This window comes from Monodelphis domestica, chromosome 5 (genome assembly GCF_027887165.1).
Source record: "Monodelphis domestica isolate mMonDom1 chromosome 5, mMonDom1.pri, whole genome shotgun sequence".
In the NCBI taxonomy this organism is placed as follows: domain Eukaryota; kingdom Metazoa; phylum Chordata; class Mammalia; order Didelphimorphia; family Didelphidae; genus Monodelphis; species Monodelphis domestica.
In genome coordinates, this window is record NC_077231.1 from 317,522,495 (window position 1) to 317,545,685 (window position 23,191).

The 23,191-nt window shown below is 45.7% G+C and overlaps 1 protein-coding gene across 20 annotated transcripts in view; it reads right to left on the reverse strand.

Moving 5' to 3' along the window:
• Window positions 1–23,191, reverse strand: part of HDAC9 (histone deacetylase 9) — a 777,497-nt gene that overhangs the window by 491,624 nt on the left and 262,682 nt on the right. For 10 of the 20 annotated variants that reach the window (XM_056800543.1, XM_007505411.3, XM_056800544.1 and 7 more), the window contains exons 3-5: window positions 6,532–6,773; window positions 2,421–2,571; window positions 1,281–1,407 (exon numbers count right to left, since the gene is read on the reverse strand). In XM_056800543.1, coding sequence (XP_056656521.1) covers window positions 1,281–1,407; window positions 2,421–2,571; window positions 6,532–6,773 — 520 coding nt within the window. The remainder of the gene's footprint in view (window positions 1–1,280; window positions 1,408–2,420; window positions 2,572–6,531; window positions 6,774–23,191) is intronic. The other 10 variants (XM_056800541.1, XM_056800545.1, XM_056800552.1 and 7 more) reach the window with 3 other exon arrangements.

Below are 23,191 nucleotides of genomic sequence, written 5' to 3' on the forward strand. Positions count from 1 at the left end.
CTGTTCAAAATTCACCCCGATGGCACATTGTATTTGTTGTTGTGCAGTCGCATCTGACTTCTTGTGACCTCTTGGGTCTTTTCTTGGCAAAGATACTGGAGTGGTTTACCGTTTCCTTTTCCAGCTGATTTTACAGATATGGAAACTGAGGCAAATATGGTGAAGTGACTTGTCCAGGGTCAGACAGCTAGATTGAACTCAGGAAGGTGAGTCTTCCTGACTCCTACTGCGCCACCTAGCTGCCACCTGGAGCTCACCAGGAAAAATAGAGTAGAAATAGCCTCAGAGTGAATCCAATGCTCTAACTGGAGCCAGAAAGATCTGGGTTGGAATCCTACCCTCAGCACTTAAGTTTCAGTTTCCCCATCTGCAAAGTGGATCTAATGAGAGGGACTTCATCGACATGGCTACCTGGCCTGGGAAAAAGTTGAAATCCATTCCACATGGGTGTGTTTCATGGCTTTTTGAGGCTCGCCTGCAGATGGCCGGACCATCCCATTTTTGAACAAAAAGATAATGAAACGGTAAGGATCGACGGCACCGTCCGAAGGTACCACAGACCTTTGACTGGGCTGTCCTCATCACCAGGCCAAAGAAGCCCTCCCTGGAAACAGGGATCACGTTAAAGGAGGACACACCAGCGGTTCTAAGGGACAGAAGTCCTTCTCTCTCGCTCTGAGTGACAGAAGGCGAGGAATCCCCAATTGCAAAAGCACATTTAATGGCAGAAGTATTGTTTTAGAAGATTATTGTTTGGGGTAAGCTGGGGTGGCTCCGTGAATGGAGAGACAGACCTAGAGATGGGAGGTCCTGGGTTCAAATATGACCTCGGACCTTTCCTGGCTGGATGACCCTGGAAAAGTCACCTAACCCCCATGGCCTCACCCTGACCACTCATCTGCCTTGGAGCCCATACACGGTATTGATTGTAAGATGGAAGATGAGGGTTTAAAAAGGAAAAAAGTGATTGTTTAATTGTTGACACAGAAAAGTCACAGATGCTAAACCAAAACATGTAGGCTACTTCCTGATTTGGGCAACAGAGACCTTTGCATGAAACCCTTGTGGAGGGAGTTACTTTGGGTGCAGAAACCCTCCGTGTACAGGACCATCTCCCTCCCCCAGATCCCAGCAAGGCTCCAGTCCTCCTGGCTTGGGGCCCTCAGAGCCTCTTGGTTTATCCTGAGGCTGCAGGCTCACCCCCTCCCGGGTCACCTGCCACAGCAAGGAGAGCAACCCCGACAGGGCGGCAAAGGAAGCAGCCGGACGCCGAGACCTACGTGTACCAGAGCTTGGGGTGGCGGCTCGCCGAATGGCTCTTCCCGTTGCTGGGAGACTCCTTGGTGGCCGACTTGCTCAGCAGGAACTCCTGAAGCTTCTGTTTCACCTCAGTGCTCGCCACTCCTCCTGCATGGGACACACACAGGTCTGAGGGCAAAGCATCCAAAGACTCCCACCAGAGACCCCGGCCAGGCCGAGCGGCCACCAACAGGACTGGACAGCTAACTGTGGGAAGGGGCCACGAGGCCCGCCAGCACCAGCCTTATGGATTGGGAAGAATCGGGGATCCCTGGACGGGGAAGAGCAACAAGCAGACCCAGGACAGGGCGGCTTCCTGTGTCTCCAGCAGACACAAACGTCAAAGATTTGCTAAAAGGGGCTCCTTTCCTTCCTCAAGCATCAAAGGGCATCATGGTGGGGGGAGGGGGGCGGCTGGAAAACCAGCTGGGAGGGGGACATTACAGGTGGCCTCAGATTTCTCTGTGTTTCTCCCTGAGGATGGTCGCAGAGGAGCTCTAAGGGGGTCAAATCCATTCCTTCAAAGGGGATTTGGAAAGGTCGATTTGGCTGTACAAGGCAGGTGCAGCCAGCTCTGGCCGGGGGGTGGGGGGGGGAGTGGAGGGGGGGCTTTCACAGTTCCCATCCATCCCTTAGGAGGGGAGCCAGCAGTGGGCAGCATCTCGGCCAGACTCGCCTTCAACCTGCTTTCAGGGGTCCTCATTTGGGGAATCCTTGGGATTTGTCTCCCTCTTGTGGACGTCACTTTGTAAGGAGGCTCCACTCCGGTTAAGGAGAGCCCCAGCCCTGGAACACCCCAGAGCAGGGACGAAGCCAGGGGACGGGGTGGGAGGGGGGATTTCTGACGCCCACAGAATACATGCTTCAGGGTCCCTCCTTCAGAGGCGGTCACCTGCTCTCCTGCACAGGGCAGGATGGCTAAGAGCTCCAATTAGCCGTGAGCAAAGCCTTATGCCTAACCCTCTACTGGCTTTCATTGATTTCTCAGGAGGAGGTTCCCTTCCTTTGTCACACCAGATCCTTTCTGGGGTGAGGATGAGCCAGGTCCAAACCCAGGGGAGGGGGAGAGGCACCCATACAGCATGGGGGAAGGTGCCAAGTCGGTCGCCCCAGCCTCTTACTTTCTCGGCCTCTCTCTTTGCCTCGCAGAGGGGGCAGCTGCTGCTCTCGGCGGTGTCTCTCCACTTCCTGTTCCTGCCTCTGCTGCTCCAACTTCTGTTCCTTCTCCAGAAGTTCCTGCTGCTGCTTTATGGCTAGAAGTTCCTGTTGCAACTTGCGAGAAGAGAAAGACATGAGACTATGCAACCGCCTCGGGTCCTCCGGCCACGGCACAGCGCCCAGTGCCAGCCAAGCTGTAGCCTTTCCCAAGAGGGCTTCTGGGAGCTCGTGACTTCCCAGCTCATGAACACCATCCACAGGGCGAAGAGAAGGATGAGAACCAAAAGGAGGGAGGGGTGCGGGGGGGGGGGGGGGAGGAGAAGGACAGAGAAAAAGGGCAAAAAGAAGCACGGAAGGGAGAAAGGAGAAACGAGAGGGAGGAGCTGGCCTACAGGGTGCCTTCAGGAAGCTCCTTCTGATAAGCCCATCCTGCCACCTCGCTTCATGAGAGACAGGCCAAGAAAAGCCTAAGTTTGTGGCGTCTGGGTGAACGGGTGGATCTGGGCCAGCAATTTAGATCCTCTCACTCACAGGACAAGCGCACCCCGACACCCCCACAAGTCTGGGCAGCTGCTTCTCCCCTCGGCTTCCTTCCCTCAGAAATAGCAGCCATCTAGTCAGCTCAGGGCATTGGCCAAGAGCAGAGCCAGGCTGGTAGAGCGCACGGCTCAGGGCTCCCCAGGACTCTTATTGTTCCCCTTCTCTGTCTACCCGGCACCCCTCACAGCAAGGTCCAGCTGCCTTTAGCCCTGAGCTGGAAGCCTCCTTCTTGTGCAGGAAGAGATTTCCAAGGAGATGCAAAGTCTTTTCTCCAGAATCTCAAGTCCCTCCAAAGTGCAGAGCAAACAGCACACACAAGGAAACGAGGAAACGCTGTATCACGGGTTTGTTTCAGGACTGTAAGAATGGGGAGTGGTACGTGAGCTTGTGTGTGTATGCGAGCCTGTGGGAGGGGAAGGGGTGGGCATGTGTATAGGTGAGTGTGTGGGTGTGGGTGGGGGGTGTATGAGGGTGTGAGTGTGCCTAGGATGTGTATAAGCCTGAGCGCATATCTGCGTGTGAAATGTGAGTGTGGACATACATGTGTTTGGCTACGTGTACGTAAGTCTGTGTGTGTGTGTGTCCTTTTGACTGGATCTGTGACTCCATCAGGGCAAACAATGGCTAAAGGCAGTCCCAAAGCTGAACCTCCAGGGAGCTTGTGAGGCAGGAGTGTGTCGTGGGACATCATGGTGCCCTGGAGGAAAGGAGGCTGGATGGGGAGCCAAAAGGTGCTCGCTCACTTCCTGTGTGACCTTGGGCAAGTCCCTTTTTCCTTTCTGTATAGTGCTTTCCTGATCTGCAAAAGCTGAGATTCGCCTTGGGGGGATCTTGGGTTCCTTCCTGCCCTCCCTCCATCTGTGATGCTTCCGTCACAGGCTTCCAGACTCCCATGCACCAAAGCCAGGTCACGGTTCTGTAGCATGAGGAACTGGGCAACAGGGTGGGAATTCCCTTTAAGCACTGCCTGGAGCCTCTTCCATCACCCAGGGGAAGACGGAGTTCTGGTGGCTGGAGCCCCCAACACTCTGGATTAGTAATGACCTTCATTTGTCTTCCTTGGATGCTCTCTAATGGACTCATCAGAACGCAGTGCCTCAGCCTTGATTGCCAAGCATGACAAACCCAGCAACTGTGTGCCATGGCAATAAAAGACATCCCCGAAACATCCCTCGCCCAAGAAGCCGACATTCCATTGAGCCACTTCCCCTCTGCCACAGTACCCCAAAACATGCCTTGGGGGAAGAACCCACACTTTCCTTCCTCCACAGCATCAGCAAGGCCACCCAGAGGCTTGGCCTTCAGAATGTTCCAAGGGGACCCAAGGACACAAAGCCATTAAACCCTCTTAATATGGACATGCGAACCTCAGAGGAACACCATCCATCCAATAGGGCAAGACTCTACAGGGGGCATCCCTTTCATTACAGAGAAGGAGATACCTAGAACACAGTGTTCCAGACCACTAGATGATTATTTTAGAGCCAGAACGGACTTCAAAGCCAGAGTCCAAACCATGCTCTTTCTAGAAGAGGAAGGCAAAATCCAAAGAAAGTAGGCTTGTCCAGTCCCACAGCCAGCATGTGGCAGAGATGAGGATGAAAGCTGGGTCACTTTCCATCTATGTTGTAAACCTTGAAATTTCTTAGACTTATGAATGTTGGAAATTTCACCATTGGGAAATTTCATACTTGGAAAAAATTTCCTACTGATAGTAAGAACTCTATTGGAATGTGAACCCCCTTGGCATGGGAGGATCCTTCTCCTCCCTACTTGGGACTGCTTTAGGACAGAAACCTTTTGCTGAACAATGGAAAGGGCTTTGACCTATGCTTAAGCATAGAACAGGAAGTTCTTTGAGTCATGATTGATTTTAGAATTGATACAATAGAGATAATGACAGAACCAGGTCTTAGAACTTCCAATCTCCACCCTACTCAGTCTAACAGGATTTAGGAAGGGCTGCAGCAAAGGATCAAGATTTAATTATTTGAGAATATGACCTACAACAGACATGTGCAAAGGAAACAGACCTCTGGGCGGTCCTGGGTTAAGCTAGAGCCACCATTGGCACAGGGGAGACATCGACAGTGATTGGTAGATGTGAGAACTGAGGGGAGGGGACTGAGATGGTTTCCTTAAAGATAGCGGGGTCTGAGGAGAGAAGGAGGGGAGTTTTTTGCTCTGAGAGGTGGCTCTGAAGGAGGACTGAGGAGGTTGCTCTGTGGGAGGACCAGGAGAGAAGGCTGGCTCTGAAGAAGGAGAATTCCCTGGAAACATTTCTTGAAAGGAGGCTCTCTTGAAGGTGGAGCCTGAGGTTGGCATGAGAAGCCTTACCTAGAGAGATCTTGGGTGAGTGATAAAACCAACTGACTGATTCATTCATTCTTATTCCTTTCTTCCTTTCTCTCTTTTTCTATTGATTAATCAGTGTATTATAAATTAAATTTCTCTATAAAACCCAGTTGGCTTGGGCATATTAATAAATTGGTAACATATTCCCTGGTGACCATCTTATATTTATATAAAACCAAGACACAGCAGAAAACATATTTCAGCGGTCATAATCGTTATATATTTCCCTTGCTCCCAAAACATTTTAATTATCACAATGTGTACCATGCCACACTGCCCCTTACATCATCAATAACAACAACAACAACACTGACTAACACACTTTAAGTAGCACACCCAGGATTCAGCCCAGGTCTTAGACTCCCAATCTAATGCTTTTTCTCCTAAACCCTACTGTTGGCTACTAACTCCGTGACCATAAGTAAGTCACTTAACCTAGTGGGGCCTCAGTTTCCTCATCTGTAAAAGAATTGTCTTTTTCTGAGGAAAAAGGAAGTAGAGACAGAGCATGTCCATCAATTGGGGAATGAAAGAAAATACTATTGAATATAAATGTGATGGAATGTTATGGAAAAGGAAGAACACTTTCCATTCTAATTTTTATTACATATAATTATAATTATGTCTAATCGATATAAATTCTATAACACTATTGAAAAGGCAAACAATGGCTAAATACTCTGGGAAGCTAATAACGAGCTGGCCAGCCATGATTCCAGAACCTGCTGTCCCCTTTCTGCCAGAAGGCAATGACTCGGACGGTGGATTGAGACCCGTTTGAGGATGTGCCCAATGCAAGAATTTCTTTGACTATGAATCTATTCAACGAACTGAGGGCAGGTAGGGAAGAAAAAGAAGAGAAGACAAGCTTTTGTTGACTATTTACAAAAATAAAAAAAAACTTAAAGGGAATAAATTCGTCCAAGTAGTTGTTCTAGGCAGGAAAGATCCCTTCCATCTCCAAAGCAACAGAAGCCTCCATCACTTTTCACAGCCCATCTCTTCCCTGGGGCCAGCAATGGTTTTCGGCCACTGAGGCTCCCTGATCAGTGATCCCAAAGGACCCAGAGCTTCCCTGTCTCACACCTGGGCCCATCCCATGCACTGTCCCAACTCCTCCCCCTATCACCCCCCCAGAAATTGCTCTGTGCCAGCTGAGGGGAGAAGAGCGCGGGCTACCTTGATGTGCTCCTGTAGCTGGGCCTGGTGCTGTCGGGTCAGGTTCTCGTGCTGCTTCTGGAACTCGGCAATAAGCAGTTGCTTCTGTAGGTGCTGCTGCTGCTGGATGAGGAGAAGCTCCTGCTGAAGCTGCTTCTCCCGCAGCACGGGATCCACCATGGGCATCATCATTCTGAGATCCGTCCTCAAGTCCAGGGGCGAGACAGGATCCAGAGCCACGGGAACCTCTGACTTCACCTCCACTGGGGGGCAGAAAGAACAAAGAACAATGACACATGGGATGATTGTAACTGAAGAGAAAGCAATGGCACCCTTTCTTTCTTTGTGTTTTTGAACCCTTCCCCATCTTAGAATCAATACTGTGTATCTGTTCCAAAGCAAAAGAATGCAAGCGCAAAACAATGGGGGTCAAATGACTTGCTCAAGGTGACACAGTTAGGAAGTATCTGAGGCCAGATTTGAACCCAGGACCTTCCATCTCTGGGCCTGGCTCTCAATCCACCAAACCACCTAACATTTCTTGACAAAGGCAATCTTCCAAGCCCAAGGTTTAGAGGTACGGGTCCACAATGGTCTACGAGTCATTTACACATAACTCAGTGACAGCAGATGTCAAATCCAACCAAATGAACACTTACCAGAGAGAAAAGCATCAAAAGATATAAAAAGATAACAAACACTCCAATGGAATCAAGGAGTTCTAATATTTGCACACAGAATATAACTAGGGTCAGGCAAATGGGGCATCTTCTGAGAGCAGTGAATTTGGTGGGAGATGAAAGCACTAACAACCATTCAAAATCTTTGTGACACAAAGCTTGGCACTTAGCTAATGAGATTAAAGTTTTCTCCCTGTGGCTGCAACCCATTTATAATCACATCTATAACCCAGCAATGATATGTACCCCCAAATCCTTATTTCTTCAACCTGATCAAGGGTCCTAAGTGAAGAAATGTAATTGCCACTTACACAGTGCTCAACCTGATTGCAAAAATTCCCAGGTTACAGCTCCGTACAAATATGAATTTTTAAAATATCTATAGTGTATGGACAGGTAGGTGGCTCAATAAATAGAGGATCAGATCTGGAGACAAGAAGTTCTGGGTTCAAATTTGGCCTCAGACACTTCCTACCTATGTGACCCTGGGCAAGTCACTTAACCCTAATTGCCTAGCCCTTACTACTCTTTCACTTGGAACAAGATTGGAGTTTACCATTCCCCCCCCAAAAAATAAAGGCTATTATGTCTTTAAGATCATGGAAACGATGCTAAATATGAGTTTGAATCCTGCATCTGCCACTTGCTCCCTATGTGATATTGGGGAGGTTCTTTTATTTCCCTGGGTTTTATTTCCTCAATTCACAAGGATCAGACCTTTAGAGTAAGTGAATCTAGAAAAAGGCAGGAATAGAAATCAAAATGGAAAAAGAAATGGACATGGAAATGGGGAGGGAATTAGTTAATCCAGTAGAACCAGGTCTGACATCAAACACACTTGAGAGATCTCTAAAAGGAAATGAAAGAAAACCATCAGGGTCCAACAGAGAATGGTATGTATTTGAGGTGGGAAGGGCGGGGGGAGGGGGTGGAGCTGACAATCTATACAACACCTACTAGGTGCCAGCTTCTGTGTGCTACTTTGCAAAGATGATCTCATTTGGTCCTCACTACAATCAGGTGCTATTACGATCCCCATTTTACAAATGAGGAAACTGAGACCAAAGGAAGTTAAGTGACTTGCCCAGGTGATAAAGCTGGTGCCTGTGGCCAGATATGAACTTTGATCTTCCTGATTCCAGGTCCAGCAGTCTACCCACTGTGTTGCCTCTAGGAGAGAAGCTTTAGTGATTCCCAATTTCTTCTTTTTTCAATTAAAAGTCCTGCCTAATCTGGGTCCAAGCTATCTTCACAGCCAAATTCAACACTGCTCCCCTGCATATAGTCTACATTCCAGCCAAACTGGACTAGCTCCCCTAAGAGATAGATCTCCCACCTCAGTCAGTGCCTGTACCTAGCTTGTTGCCCCTGCCCAGCCCCCCTTTCCCCATCTCTACCTTCTGGAATCCACAGTTTGACTTCAAGACCAGACCTATGAGAAATCACCTACACAAGGCCTTTCCTGATCCCCCCTCAACTGTTACTTATCTCTCCTGACCCCCAATTATTACTTGGTATATTTTTGCATTGTCCAGTCCCACACCCAGTAGAATGGAAGCTTCAAAAGGGCAGGCACTGACTCTCTTTGGTCTCTGCATCTTAGTACCAAGGACAGTGTCTGCACACAGCAAGTGTTTAATAAATGCTTGCTGAACTAAGTTCAATTTGATGACCAAGGAGTATATGCAAGTGTAGCACTTCCTATGGTCTCAGAATCCATCCAAAGAGCTCTAGATATCTGATGAAGCTGCTCCTGGAAAGGAGCCTCCACTCAACCATGCTGGACAGGTCTTGATTGAACACCTACAGCAAAGGAGAGCTCACCATTGCTAGCTCCAAGTGTGTGTATATTTACACACATAAATATGCATGTATATATGTGCATATGAACATATACATATATATGTTTTATTTTGACTTTTTTCTTTATTTTGAGTTCCAAGTTCTTTCTTTCCCTCCTACTCTTCCTTGGGAAAGCCAAGCAATATTATGTCAATTATATATGCAAAGTTATGCAAAACACATTTCTATATTAGCCATGTTAGAAAAAGAGGCAAGAAAAACAAAATGAAAAAATTCAATCTGCACTCAATTCATTGTGCATCTTTCTGAAGGTGATTAACATTTTATAATATGAGACATTGGAACTCACTTGGATCATTTTATTGATCAGAGTAGGCAATTATACAAAAATTGCTGTTATTTTGTAAAATGTTCTCCTGGTTCTGCTCACTTCACTTTGCATCATTGCATATAAATCTTTCCATGTTTTTTTTTTTTTCCTGAAACTCTTCTCCTCATCCTTTATTTCAGCACAATAGTATTCCATCACAATCTTATATGACAACTTGTTTAGCCATTCCCCAATGGATAAGCATCCCCTCAATTTCCATTTCTTTGCCACCATAAAAAGAGCTGCCAGAAATATTAAATATGAATAGATCCTTCACCCTTTTCTTTTATCTCTTTGGACTCAGATCGAGTAGTAGTATTTTTAAGTCAAAGTACTGCAACGTTTTAGTGCCCTTTGGGTATAGATCCAAATAGTTCTCCATAATGGTTCACAACTCTACCAACAATGCATCAGTGCCCTTATTTTTCCATATCCTTTCCTTTTCTGCCATATTAATCATTCCGAAAGATATGAGGTATCTCAGAGTTATTCTAGTGTGAATTCCTCTAATCAATAGTGATTTAGAGCATTGTTTCAAAGATTATTGATAGCTTTGACTTTTTCTTCTGAAAACTTCCTATTCATATCCCTTGACTACCTGTCAATTAGGGAATGGCTCTTATTTTTATCAATCTGGATAACTTCCCTGTCTATTCAAGAAATGAGGCAGACCTTTATGAGAAAAACCTGTTCCAAAAAAATATTCCCAGTTTCCCATTTTTCTTCTGATTCTGGCTACATTTGTTTTGCTTATGAAAAAAGCCTTTTAGTTTCATGCTATCAAAATTTTGTTTTATTTACTGTGAATCACTCTCTTATTTGCTCAGAAACTCTCCTTTTACTCATAGATCTAGCAGAGACAGTTTTCCAAACTTCCCTAATTTACTTGTGATATCACCCTTTCAATCTATGTAATTTATCAATTTAAACTTGTCTCAGTATTTGGTGTGAGATACTGGTCTCTATCCAGTTTCTGCCAACTGTTTTTGAACTTTCCCAGCCATTTTGGTTCAATGTTGAGTTCTTTCCTCCAAGTCTTGGATCTCTGTGTTTATCCAGCACTAGATTACTATGGTCATTTTCTACTGTTATTTTATACCTATATCTATTCCATTGAACCACCATTTTTCTTGGACAATACCAAACTGTTTTCATGATCACTACTTTTTTTTAAACCTTACCTTCTGCCTAAGAATCAATTGGCTACTGGTTCAAAGACAGAAGAGTGCTAAGGGCTAGGCAATGGGGGTGAAGTGACTTGCCTGGGCTCACCCAGATAGGAAGTATCTGAGGCCAGATTTGAATCCGGGATCTCCCATCTCTGAGCCTGGCTATCTATCCCCTGAGCTACCAAGCTTCCCCCCATGATCACTCCTTTGAGATCTGATATATCTAGGGCTGGCTGCCCTTTTGGATTATTCTCATTATTAGCAAGATTTTCTCACAGTGTCTGGGCAATTCCTTTCCCCTCTTGGTTCTACTCTGTGGGACCCAGCAGAAGAATCCTGATGCCTGCCCTGTACAACAGTCCTTTCATTACCTCAATGCAGGTACCATGTTTCCTCTGAGTTTTCTCTTGTACAGGATAACCATGCCCAGGTCCTTCCACAGAGCCATCTCTAGCCCATCAATGTCCTTCAGCTACAGTCCCAGGCCAGGAGGCTGATGACCTGCCTAAATGAGGTGATGACAAAAACCTTCATCCTATAACATAGGAGCAGGAGTGCTCTGTTGCTCCTTGGAACTTGCTGTCCTTACCTGCCAGGGAGTGAGTAGGCTTTGCCCTCAGAGATCCTTCAGAGCTGGAGGTTGCTGCTCCTTTTCCCCCTTACCAGAGCTGTTATTGTGGGGATGCCTTTCAAGCATAGCTTGGACTGGCTGGAGGAGGAGCCTCCTTCTGACTTTAAAATTCTGTGACCATCTCCAATTAGCCAGGACTGGATAATGTCAATGATTTCCTCTCCTCAGAGGAGTTCAAAAGGCAATTCTGCAACCTCTGCTCTTTCCATGAAAAAGCCAATAAACACAGGTCAGAATTTAGCCCTATAAACAGAGAACCTAATGCTTTAGATGCATGGGGCATAGGAGACCTCACATGTCTATTTTGTCTGGTTTTCTTATAGTCAATAAACTGGAAACATCAACCCTTTAAAACACACACACACACACACATACATGCAGACACATGCACAGTTTGTTCCCCTTTCCAATAAACCCCCCAAGCCTCTGAATCAGTTACTGTAAACCTCAAAGAGTAATTTGCCTTCTTAACCTGCTATCCCAACAGAAATGATTGGGCCTAACTGCTTGCTTTTGTTCAGAGTCTAATCACTAAATTGTGAAAAATCACCCTCAACTTACCCAAAGTGCTAGTGATTATAAATAATTGCCCCAGACCGAGAGAAAGCGGCAGGCAGGATCCCAGCCTTTCATCCAATTTATTCAGCAGCCATCCACATTCCATTTGTCTAGACTAAATATAGCAGCGTTTATACAAGAAATCAGGAGTGCTACCCGGGAGCAGAGCAAAGACATGAATATTTCATCAAACCCAGGGAGGAGCAGCAATCCCCAGATGGACGGAGGAGCGCTGGGCAGGTCATCGCTGGCCCCTGGAGAAATGGCTCAGCTCTAGCCATTCTGCAGATCAGGGGACCAAAGGCATCCTTTTGGTTTGGTTTGGTTTGGTTTTGAAACAGAGCTGATAACAAAGGCTCATCCCACTCAAAGAAGAGCCATGGGATTAGTTACGTCTTTGGTGAAAAGATAGTAAGCTGAATCCAATGCAGAAGCTGGCTGCTTCTGGGTGCTGCCCCCATCCCAGGACGGCACAATGAAGCAATGAGTCACCACCACTAACCAGCTTGCAGCCCGCCAAGAAGCACTAACCAGTGGGTCTACTCCCAGCACAAGGGGAGGTCAGCTTTGTTCTCAGCAGACGGTCCTCAAAGGCCTGCAAGAGCAAGTCACTGGTTGTGTTGGGAATGAGAAAGAGCTGAGCCCGGGGATCAGAGAGGAAGCTCCCAGGTCAGGGAAATCTCTCCACCAATGCAGGTCAAGACCTTCTTCGTAATTCATAATCTTGGAGAATTGCCCAAAGCACTAAAAGATTAAGGAACAAAATTTAATTCCATTTTATTCTACTCAAGCCAACGGCTTTTAGGAAGTGCCTACGTGCCTAGCACTGGACTAGGATATGGGATGTGAAGGTAGAAACAAGGCCCTCTCTTCCCTCCATGAGCTTCTATTCTACTGGGGGAAATAGCATGAGCATTGACAAGTAAATAGGATGTACATCAGAATAGATATAAGGAGGTGAGCAATGGAGGAGAGCAGTAACTACTGGGGACAGCAGAGTAGGCTTCTTGTAAGAGGAGGCTCTCCAGCCAAGTCTTGAACTTAGTTGCTAGGGGTTCCCAGAGGCACAGGTGAAGAGTGAGTGAGTAAGTGAGTGCATTGCCAGATGGGAGGATGGGATTTGGAAGGGCAAGAAATGAAGATGTTTGTGTGGGGAATGTCAAATCAACCAGTTAGCCTGAAACACCCAGTGTATAGGGAGGAATGACTCAGTGGAACGAATCCCTCTGAAAAGACAGACCTAAACAAACATAGGCAGAGGGAGTTCCCACACCAGGAGTTCTACAACATCAATGAAATCATGGGTCTACTTCCTCTTCCTTTCTGCCCCTGCCCCTGCCCCCATCCCTGCTCCTACCAAAGGAAAATGCTTCCTACCATCCCTTGCATCTCAATGACCCTCACATACTCCCCCTGGTCACCAACAGCTCCCATTTCAGGATGATCTACAATGACCAGCTCTGAGGCACCACATACGATGAAGAAAAGCTTCCATCCATGCTCGTGCCTGTCCAGATGCTCGTGCTAGGTGGGGTGCAGGAAGGGACGAAAAAGGGAAAGCAGTCATTGTCAAAAATGATCAAGTCCCATCAGACATTTCTTTGAGTAGGAAAATCAGGCAGTATTCAAATTCTGCCTCTACACAGAGAGCAGGTGGCTGGACTCCAGGATATCTGAGGTCTCTTGTGATTCCCATATAGAGGACAAAATAAAACTTGATTTTATAGTAAAGTGACAAAGTCAGGATCTTCTTGATTCTTTTTGCCATCCCTGGCCTTGAGTGTGTAGTTGGAGCCCATGACACTTACGTGCACTAATTTTATGAATGGACAACCAGATGGCTCAGTGGACAGAGTACTCACAAAGCCCTGAGTTCAAATTCAGGCTCAGATACTCAGTAGTTATGTGAACCTGGACAAGTCACTCCACCTGGGGGTTGAAGGAAATGGCAAATGACTCCAGTATCTTTGTCCCATAGAGGGTCACAAAGAATCTGACACAACTGAACAACACCAATAATTTCATGAGAATTTTCAAAACGTGTTAGATTCTAGGTTCAGACCTAGAACGGCCCATGAAAGTTCATGTGGTACAACCGCTTAAATTAACAGCTGAGGGAACTGAGGTCCCAAAGTGAAAGGACTTAACCAAGATCCTGCCAAATTAATTTAACCTCTAACTCCCCTGCTCCCCATGACCTTGGAAGATGCATTAACATGCTTTGTTTTGACAGCAGATGCTTTATAAGAAACATCCAAAACATCAAGTCAAAATGTACCTCCTTCCCTGGAAAGAGTGAGTTTGTGTGACAGTGTGAGGAGGACTGCGAGCTCACAGGCCATTTTCCCTTTTGGTATTTTAGCAGTTATTAACAGAAGGGAAATCGAGACCCTTTCCTTTGAGAGCAAGACACCAGCCACCATTTTCCCTTTCTCCAATAACTCAAAGGAGGATAAATTAGCAAACAGGCTCAACAATGATGCTGCTCATTAATTAGATGCTACTTGGAATGGCTTTGCTCCTTTTGCTTCCTCCTTCTTCCTTTCTTTCAGTAGAGCCCCAAATCTGGTTGTTTCTTCTCTCCCATTTCAATCAGTGCTATCTCCCTCCAGGCCCTAATTGCCTCAAGTTTAGCCCACTGGAATACTCCCTTATCCTGGTCTCCAGGATTTTAGTCTCTTCCCCATTTCCATCACCCATATTCAGATTCATTTCCCTAAAACACTATATGGCCACTTCCATTTTTTCAAACTCATACATCCTCTACCTCTCCAGAGACCACTAAAAACAGCCCAGACTCTTTAGGATGGCATTCAAGGCTCTTCACAAACAATTGACCTCTTCAATTTTATGCTCTGTTACAGAACATCTACCCAAGGAATGAATGAATGAATGAATGAATGAATGAATGTCTTCAGTGGCTGAGATTCACAGCATACAGAGTCCTGGGGGTGTGAAAGCAAGCTAGCTGCTGCTCTCAAGGAGCTGGAACTGGAACACTAGCAACAGCCCACCTGGGAGTTTCAACTGCAAATTCTATGGTCCGCTAGGTACATCTTCAATATGGCTCCCAACGTTGGCTTCCTATATTCAACTCTCTCTGACAGTGTCAAGGGTGTTGGCGGTAACACCTTTTTTCCCTGAGTCTTCAGTCTCTGTGGCTGAGAAGGCAGTTGGGACATCCAATTTCCCCAGGGGTTGCTTCCTAGGACTATGCCTACCTCTCCAAGGCTACAAGCAGGGCCAGGATTCTGAGACCAGGACGCTGGGTTCCCCAGTCTGGCCTCCTTACTGTCCTCATCCCCACTAAGCACATTTGTACTTCTCTCCACTTGCTAACCTGGTGCCTGCGACCTAGAAGGCCACTCCAATTTTTTCCATTCCTCCTTTATGTTGCCCCCTTTCTGGAACTCTACATTCTGCTCAAACCAGCTGTTTGCTGCTTCCAAAATCCATCCATCCTTTTCTAGCTCTGGCCAGCACAACAGGAATGCGCACTCTCTATTTCCATCTGTTAAGAAGTCCTAGCTTCCTTTAATCCTCCGTTTTAGTTCCTTCCCCTTTCTCTTAGCTGCTAATGCCTTCTTCTCCTTCCAATTGGAAGTGCTTATCTATTAAGATGTCCTATTAGCATGTGAAGGATGGTTTTCCTCCTGCCTTTGACTCCCCAGGATCTCATCTTGACAAGTAGCAGGCACCCAAAAGGAATCACTTGGAGTGAAATGAAATGGATACGTGAAAACGAGAGAAACCGAAGCAACTCTCCAAAACCAGAATGGATTTCATCAGAGCTCTTGCATTTCCTTAGGATTTTCCCAAGTTACTTCCAAAGAAAGAAGCTCACAATGAAAAACGTGCCAGCTTTGTTTATTGAAAGACAGACTGATTTTTCTCAATGGTCACAGAATTCTGTCCATCCCCTAGGACAGCATAAATACATGCTAATGGGATCCTCATCTCCTTTCTGTAATCCATGCCATAGAAGCCTCCAGAAGAGGAGACACAGAGGCATTGACAAATAGCCCAAATTGACCCAGACAGGAAAAGAAAAATAAATTCACAGTCCCGGTTTCGTAAACACTCGTGAAACGTGACCTCTGTGTATATCATTATGTGCAGATTACTTTAAAATACCAGAAGTGGCTCCCATGATCAAAACTAAAAATCGTCTGGTTGGCATTCAAAGCCCTTCATAATCTGGCCCCCTCCCACCTTTCTAGTCTTCTTACATCTTCTGGACCTCCTCCGCACACACTGTGATCCGGCGACATTGGCCTCCCTGTTGCTTTTAGCACAAGACCCCCTATGTTCCAAATCAGGGCATTTTCCCCAGCTGCCCCCAAGCCTGGAATGCTTTCCTTTCTCTGCCTCTTAATTTCTCTGGTTTTTCTTCAAGCCCCAGCTCAAAACCCACCTGACTTCAGAAGCTTTTTCCTGACCCTGGTGCAATATTAATGAATTGCCTTTTGTTGGTGATGATTATCTACAATTCATTCTGAATATCTCCAATTTGTACAATCTTTGGGTTGGTTTGGGTTTGATTTCACATGTTGTCTCCCTCATTAGGGTATGAGCTCTTTGAGAGCAGAGATTGTTCTTCTCTTTCTCCATATCCTCAGTGCTTACAGTAGGTGCATAATAAATGTTTGTTGACTGACTTCAACAGAGCATCTATTAAAGAATCATCAAACCAGTGCTTTCCTCATAAGAAATAGTTATTGCCTTACTCACTCCCTCCCAAGTGGTTTTATCCATTTTGTATTCCTTATGGTGATACATTTCATTTCAGAAACAGACATCAGAAAAGTAAATTGGAAAAAAGGAAGAGCATCAACCGAAAAAGAGTGACGGGAGCTTTGAGTCACAATCATTTTCTTTCCCAGGTCTTGGAACAGAAATTAAAATATTGACAATTCTTGAAATACTGGCTTTGAATTAAGTTGAATGAATGTTTTAATCAAAATGTTAGTTATTTTGATTTGATTTGACTGGGTAAATTCATTCTTTTAATTGAGCGGTCACTGGAAAACATAACACAAATGCAAGTTATCAAATAATTTGAAAGATAGTAAATCTTTTTTCAGTCTTATAAGACTCTTTGTGACCCTATTTGGGGTTTTCTCGGCAAAGACACTGGAGTGGTCTGTCATTCCTTCTTCAGTTCATTTTACATATGCAGAAACTGAGGCAAACAGCATTAAATGACTTGCCCAGGGTCACACAGTCTGAGGCCAGATTTAAACTCAGGAAGTAGAGTTTTCTTGACTCCAAGCCCAGAACTTTAGTTGCCCATTTTAAAGATATACTTGACTCTAAATTATCACCTCGTCTTCCTGCTAGTCTGTTAAGTGAAGACAGTAAATGTTTCATGAAGGGGGCAGGGCTATGGATCAAGTCTATTGCTTCAACCAACTCTCTGGAAATTAGAACTACAAATATAATTGCTTTTCTGTTAAGTTTACTAAGTCTTTCATATCTTATATCACTTGGATGAATACAAGATTCCAGTGGATGCCATTTTCTATGTGTATCAATGTGTTTCAAAAATGCTTCTGCCGTTTCAGAGGAGTAACTAAAGACTTTTATGCATATGGCCCCCCAAAAAATAAGATTGGCAGTAACAAGTAGCACACAAAAATTTGAACAACTCAGTCAATGATTGTGCCGAGAGAAAGGCTCGCCAATTCTGGGGCTGCTTCAGAGGCACATAACCTTCCCCTGTCCCCTCACTTTCTCTCAGAGTCTGCCTTCCTGCTTGAATGTTCCAAAGTCGGGGGATAACATTTCAACAGGTATGAGACTCAGCCTGTCAGCAAGCCTGAGGCACCCCGCCTTAGTTACAGTTCTGACAGAGGAATTATCTGACATGATGACAATGAAAACACAAGATGCCAGAGAGTTTTGTTATAAGATCATTAAAAATAGAGATGTTAACCACAAAATGGTTTGTGTACCTATTCACCTGCTACAAAAATGGGAAATGTTAATCATTTCTCTTCTAAAGGGTGGAGGCAAAGACAGAGCTCCTCCTGTTTGTCATCCCTCTCCTACAGTAAGGGACTCCCTAAGTAAAATAAAATAGCCTTTGTTTCAGGGCAAAATGGATAGCCACAGTCTTCCTGTTCTCATATTTTGCCTTACAAGGTCCAGTTTTCTTACTGTGCTCACTATATAGCAATGCAGAATTATCTTCCTCTGTCTCTACCACCCCCAAGCCAATGACAGATTACTATTATGCTTCTGCCCCACCTCCGAGACTCAGAGGACCCTCTGGTATTGGTTTTTGTAATGTGGCTTCCTCAGCTAGATAGAGGGCAGAAACGGCAATGGGAGTTCACTTGGCTGATGAAAGAAAGTGATTCATCAAATGATCTCTCTCTGCCTCGGCTGCTGTCCATGGCAGAGCTTCTCTTTACCTCAAATTTGTGACCTGGGCCCCTTCTTCCAACGTCAAAGCATTACCCAAAAATGGAGGGCAAGGAAATGGGGACGTTTTTCTAGAAATTTCATTCCCTTTGAAATTGGGTGAAAAAAAAGAAAGATGGCAGAATTAAAGTTATTCCAACTCTCTCTTGCTATTTACATCTGATGGCTTGTGATATTGAGGAAAAGGACCTTCCTTCTACTACATTTGCTGGATATGAGAGAGTGTTTATATAGAGCCGTACAGTCCACAAGGTGATTTATGTTCAGTGTCTCATTGGAGTCTCTCAACAACCCTGTGAAACAATTCTTCGATGGCTCCCCGTGGCCTCTTGGGTGCCATACAAAATTCTCAGTCTGCTCTTTAAAGCCCACCAGCATCTGGTTCATACCTGTCTTGCCAGTCTTGTTTCTTGTTATTCTGTTTTACATACTCCCTCCTCCAATCAAATTGGTTTACCAGCTGGCTCTTCTTCATACATGACATTCTGCCTCCTCCCACTACCTCTGCTTAGGTTGTTCTCTGTGTCCAGCATGATCTCTCTCTCCTTGCATAGCTCCCCTATCCTTGGAATCCCTGCCTGCCTCCAAAACAGAATCCAGATGCCACCTTCAACATGAACCCATTTCCACCAAAGTAGAAATGTTCTTCCCCTCCCCAAAAATTACTTTGTAAATTCCTAGCATTTACTGCAATCTGCAGCTTTCTTCTACCTCACCCTTCCAGGACAGAGGATTCTTTTAGAGGTCAGTAACTGGGGCATTTGTCCTGGTATCTTAAGTCTGGAGGAGGGGGGGTGAGGCTGCAGCTAGAGGACACAGTGGATAGAGCACCAGTCCTAAAGTCAGAAAGAATCATCTTCCTGAGTTTAAATCCAGCCTCAAATACTTTCAAGCTGTGTGACCCTAGGCAAGTCATTTAACCATGTTGGCTTCAGTATCTTCATATACAAAATGAGCTGGAAAGGAAATGAACAAGCACTCCAGAGTCTTTGCCAAGAAAAGCCCCAATGGGTCACAAGGGTTGGGCATGAAAACAACAAAAATGCTTTTAATGGATGCCACCATCTTGAATACTCAATCTTCAAAGGGCACGGAATGGAGAGCTCTGAAAATACCGAGTCCTCACAGGAGATGTCAGAAGTATGTTGGAACAGGATGAAGTAGATAATCTTCCTCATGATGCCACCTGCAACTGAGATGGTACTGAGGATGCTCCTGATGAGTCTAGGGAAAACAACTTTGCAATCTGATCTGATCACAAAACTCAGTCATTCTAGTCACCTGATCAATAGCATCCCCAAAAGAAGCTGTGAAGGAACTAGTCCAATGGGGAATTGTCCCAAGAGTGATCTGAACTCCATCAAGTCATAAAATAAGAACCCTAATAATGATAAGAGTCACTACAATAATTATTGTGACACCTCATATTTGTCTAATCCTAATTCTTGAAGGGTTTTTCTTTCATTAACACATCTGAGTTTTACAGCATTATATGGAAATTGCTAAAGATGTTACCTCATCATTGTACAGACAAAGGAACTGAAGCCCTGATAAGGCAAATGACTTCTATAGGATCCAATACCTAGTAAGCTGTCTGAGGTGAGATTGGAACCCAGCTCTACCTAAAAGTCATAGCTCTGTTATTTATTCTACCAAGGATTCCTCTCTGGATAACCCACAGGAACTAGTCCACAATCCCCAAACCTCCTTCTGAAAAGATTCATCCCAGTGCCTTTGACTCTGTCATGCTCCCCATGCTTCCTGAGATTCATAGTCATCCTCCTCCTCATCATCATCATCTTCCTCCTCCTTCTCCTCATTGTCGTCATCGTCGTCGTCGTCGTCGTCGTCATCATCATCATCATCATCATCGTAACCTCCAGCATAACTATTCTTCTTGACTTCAGAGCTCTGGACTCCCACTGATTGAATAGTATCATCAAGCTCTTAAACCCATCCTAACTGCCTTTCAGCAGCTAAGAGGGCCAGTTATCCCAGGGGCTTGTGGATAGAAGGTCAGTAATCTCCAGGTCCCACTGACTGAACCCAAGCAGAAAATCTGGGGCAAAGCATGACCTGTCAGCCTCACCTAACACAATCTGTTCCCAGAGAAATTCAGAGCAGAGAAATGCCATTCAAAAAAGGGCCTGTCACTGAAAGAGGACCTTATTATGTCCTGGGTCCACTCTCCAAATAGCCTTAGGAGGCAGATGTATACAGTTAATAAGAATGGAACCACTAGGATTCACCCTCTCTAGTGTATTCTGATTCCTTCCTTACCCCTAAACCAGTGACGTGAACTTTTTAGAGTGTAAAGGGGAGGGTAAAGTAAGAAATGTCCTCAAGTACCTGTGGAGAGGGGGAAGGGAACAGCCTAGCCTCGCATCCCTCTGGCTTTCTAGTAATAAACTTTGTTGAACTCAGTGCTGGGGAGACAGTGCATATGCCCATGGAAAGGCTCTCTGTGGCAAATGTGCCATAGGTTCACCACCACAGGCCTAAATGAATAACTTAAGTTCTTCTGCTAGCATTTTGTCCCTTTAATCAAGTATATGTTGAAATTAAAGTGGCTTAAGGAGTGGTACCACTGTTATTCATATACATTTAATATGAACAAGGAGTATGACTTTAAATCTGTAGCCACTCAATATGAGATCTCGTTTAAGTTGTTTCCCTTTTATTGCCTCAGTCTCTTCATTTGGAAAATGGGTATAATAATAGCAAGCACTTCCCAGGGATGGGGAGAGCATATTATTTCTAAAGCACTCTGTAAACCTTAAGGTATTTTTACAAATATAGCTGTCATAAATCCCACAAAATATATATAGAATCTTTCCGCTCAGAGAATTCTCTTAGGGATTAGAGCATCCCTTTCCTTCATCCACCCGTCCATCCATCCATTCATAAACTTCCTATATGCTGACTGCTAACATCATCTCTCCTCTGGCCTCTACTTCTCCGAAGCTCCCAGATTAGTAGCCCTACAACAGATCATCCCCTTTGCTTCCATCACAGTCATTGTTCAGGGAAGATGCAGCCTGTTTCGAGCTTCTGCAAGGGCTCCCTCTCCTCGGGAGCCACAGCTACCAAAGACCCAGAAGGGAAAGGCCAACAGCAGAAGTCAATATGGATTTATCCATGCAAATGGCTTCAAAGGAGATGATCCTAACTAAGGACTCCCTGGGCCTTTCCGGCTGCCCTGAAACAGAAGCCTCCTCTATGGACTGACTCCTCCAGTCGAGCCTGAGCCCCGTGACAGCTCACTCTGATAGTTTTCTCATTATGTGAAGGGTGCCATGTCAGTTGTTGCTCCTTGCTTTCAGGGACTTTAGGCTCCACAGTTGAGTAAATGCAAAGTTCATTGGAGGAAGAAGAGCACATTGATGAGTGAAGGGAATCAAGCTTCCCCCTGGAGGAAGTAAGACCTGAGCTCCACCTTCCAGGGAAATTCTGGGGGTCAGTAAAAAGCAAGGAGAGGGTACCAGGCCCCGGGGGATGGTTTGGGCAAATGAAAAAACAACGTTGAGTTCTCTGAAGAGCTGGGAAGTCAGTCTGGCTGGGACATGGAGAGCATGAAAGGGATTGCCATGCACGGAAGATGGAGAAGTAGGTGAGAGGCAGATGGCAGGAAAGGGAATCTTCAATGTGGGGCTAAAGAGGTTGAATTACATCCTCGAAGTAGCTGGGAGTCATGGAGCATTTTTGAGCAAGGGAGCAGCGTGGTCAGACCCTGTTTTAGAAGGATTCATTTGGCAGCTGTGTGGAGGAAGAATTGGAGAGGGAAGAGACTGAAAGCTTTTTCATTCTCCTCTTCCCCCCCCCTCCCCACTTGGCTTCAAATCATTGCTGTTATTCTCAGTCCAACTGTTCCAGACATATGCTGGCTCAACTAACAACGGTAAACACAGCAGGCTGTCTCCAATTTAGTGCTGATTAAGTCATCTTGTGAGCAAGCAGAGTTAGGATTCGAAGATGGGAAGGGAAAAATCACTGTTGGAAAATTCCCCTCCTTTTGGAAAAGGCCGCCCAGAAGACTATTCGTGAGCCGCCCCACAAGCCATGGGGTTGCTCTGGGATGCTCTTGGGAGACCCCTCCAGACTGTGGACACTGTCAAACTGTGTCTGGCCGTGGAAACGTCAGAATCCTTTATTCCTTTGCCTGCTTCCTCAATCTTTGCAACTTTTCCCACCAGTTTTGAGACGGGGAATGCAGGGAATCCATTTTCTTACGTTATTGCATTTTGGCCACCAAATCCTGCTTATGGCTGCCTGGGGGTTACAGTCCCCATTTGCACACCTGCCATGCTGAGAGACGGGCAGCAGAACTTTAGCGTCAGTGGCTTAGCTTGGTACCGATTTCAAATTTCTGATTTTTTATTGGCAGGGGAGGGAGGGAGGGGAGAGAAGGCATCCCAAGGAGCCCTTTTCTCGTGACATATGAATTATTTCTATGGACCGTCCATTCAAGATGCCTTTATCCTGGCTTCTGCAGATACAAAGACAAGACAGCCCCTGGCCCATGGGAGCTGCCAACCTCCATCGCTTGCCCAGACAAGTCAAGTCAGAATCTCGACACTGGGATTTCAGAGAGAAGCTGGCAGCCCTTTTGGAGAAGGAGGCTGCTGAGCCGAGCCCTCGACGCGGCTGAACGAGCCAAGGACCAAGGTGAGCAGTCCAGGCATTCCGGACACGGGAACAGAATGGCGGCAGCAGCAGCTTCTGCATTTCTACAGACCGGATCTTTAGGTCAAGACACCGTTTGGCATCTGCAGAAGGTCATTCTGCAACGTCCCAAGTGCCTTTGCTGGATCCCATGGTTACCTCTCTCAGAGTTAACCCCCATCCATACTTTCCTTTAAAGCTCTTCAGACTGGAAGCTCCCTGAGGGGCTGGGACTTACCTAATCTGAGGCCTTACACATATTCTTTGATGAATAAATGTTCATTAGCTTGAATTTTCCAGCATATCCTCAAAGCAACCCTGCCAGTATTATGAGCCACGAGGCTGAGGAAGAGGGTAAGTCACCTGCCCAGCTAACCCAGAA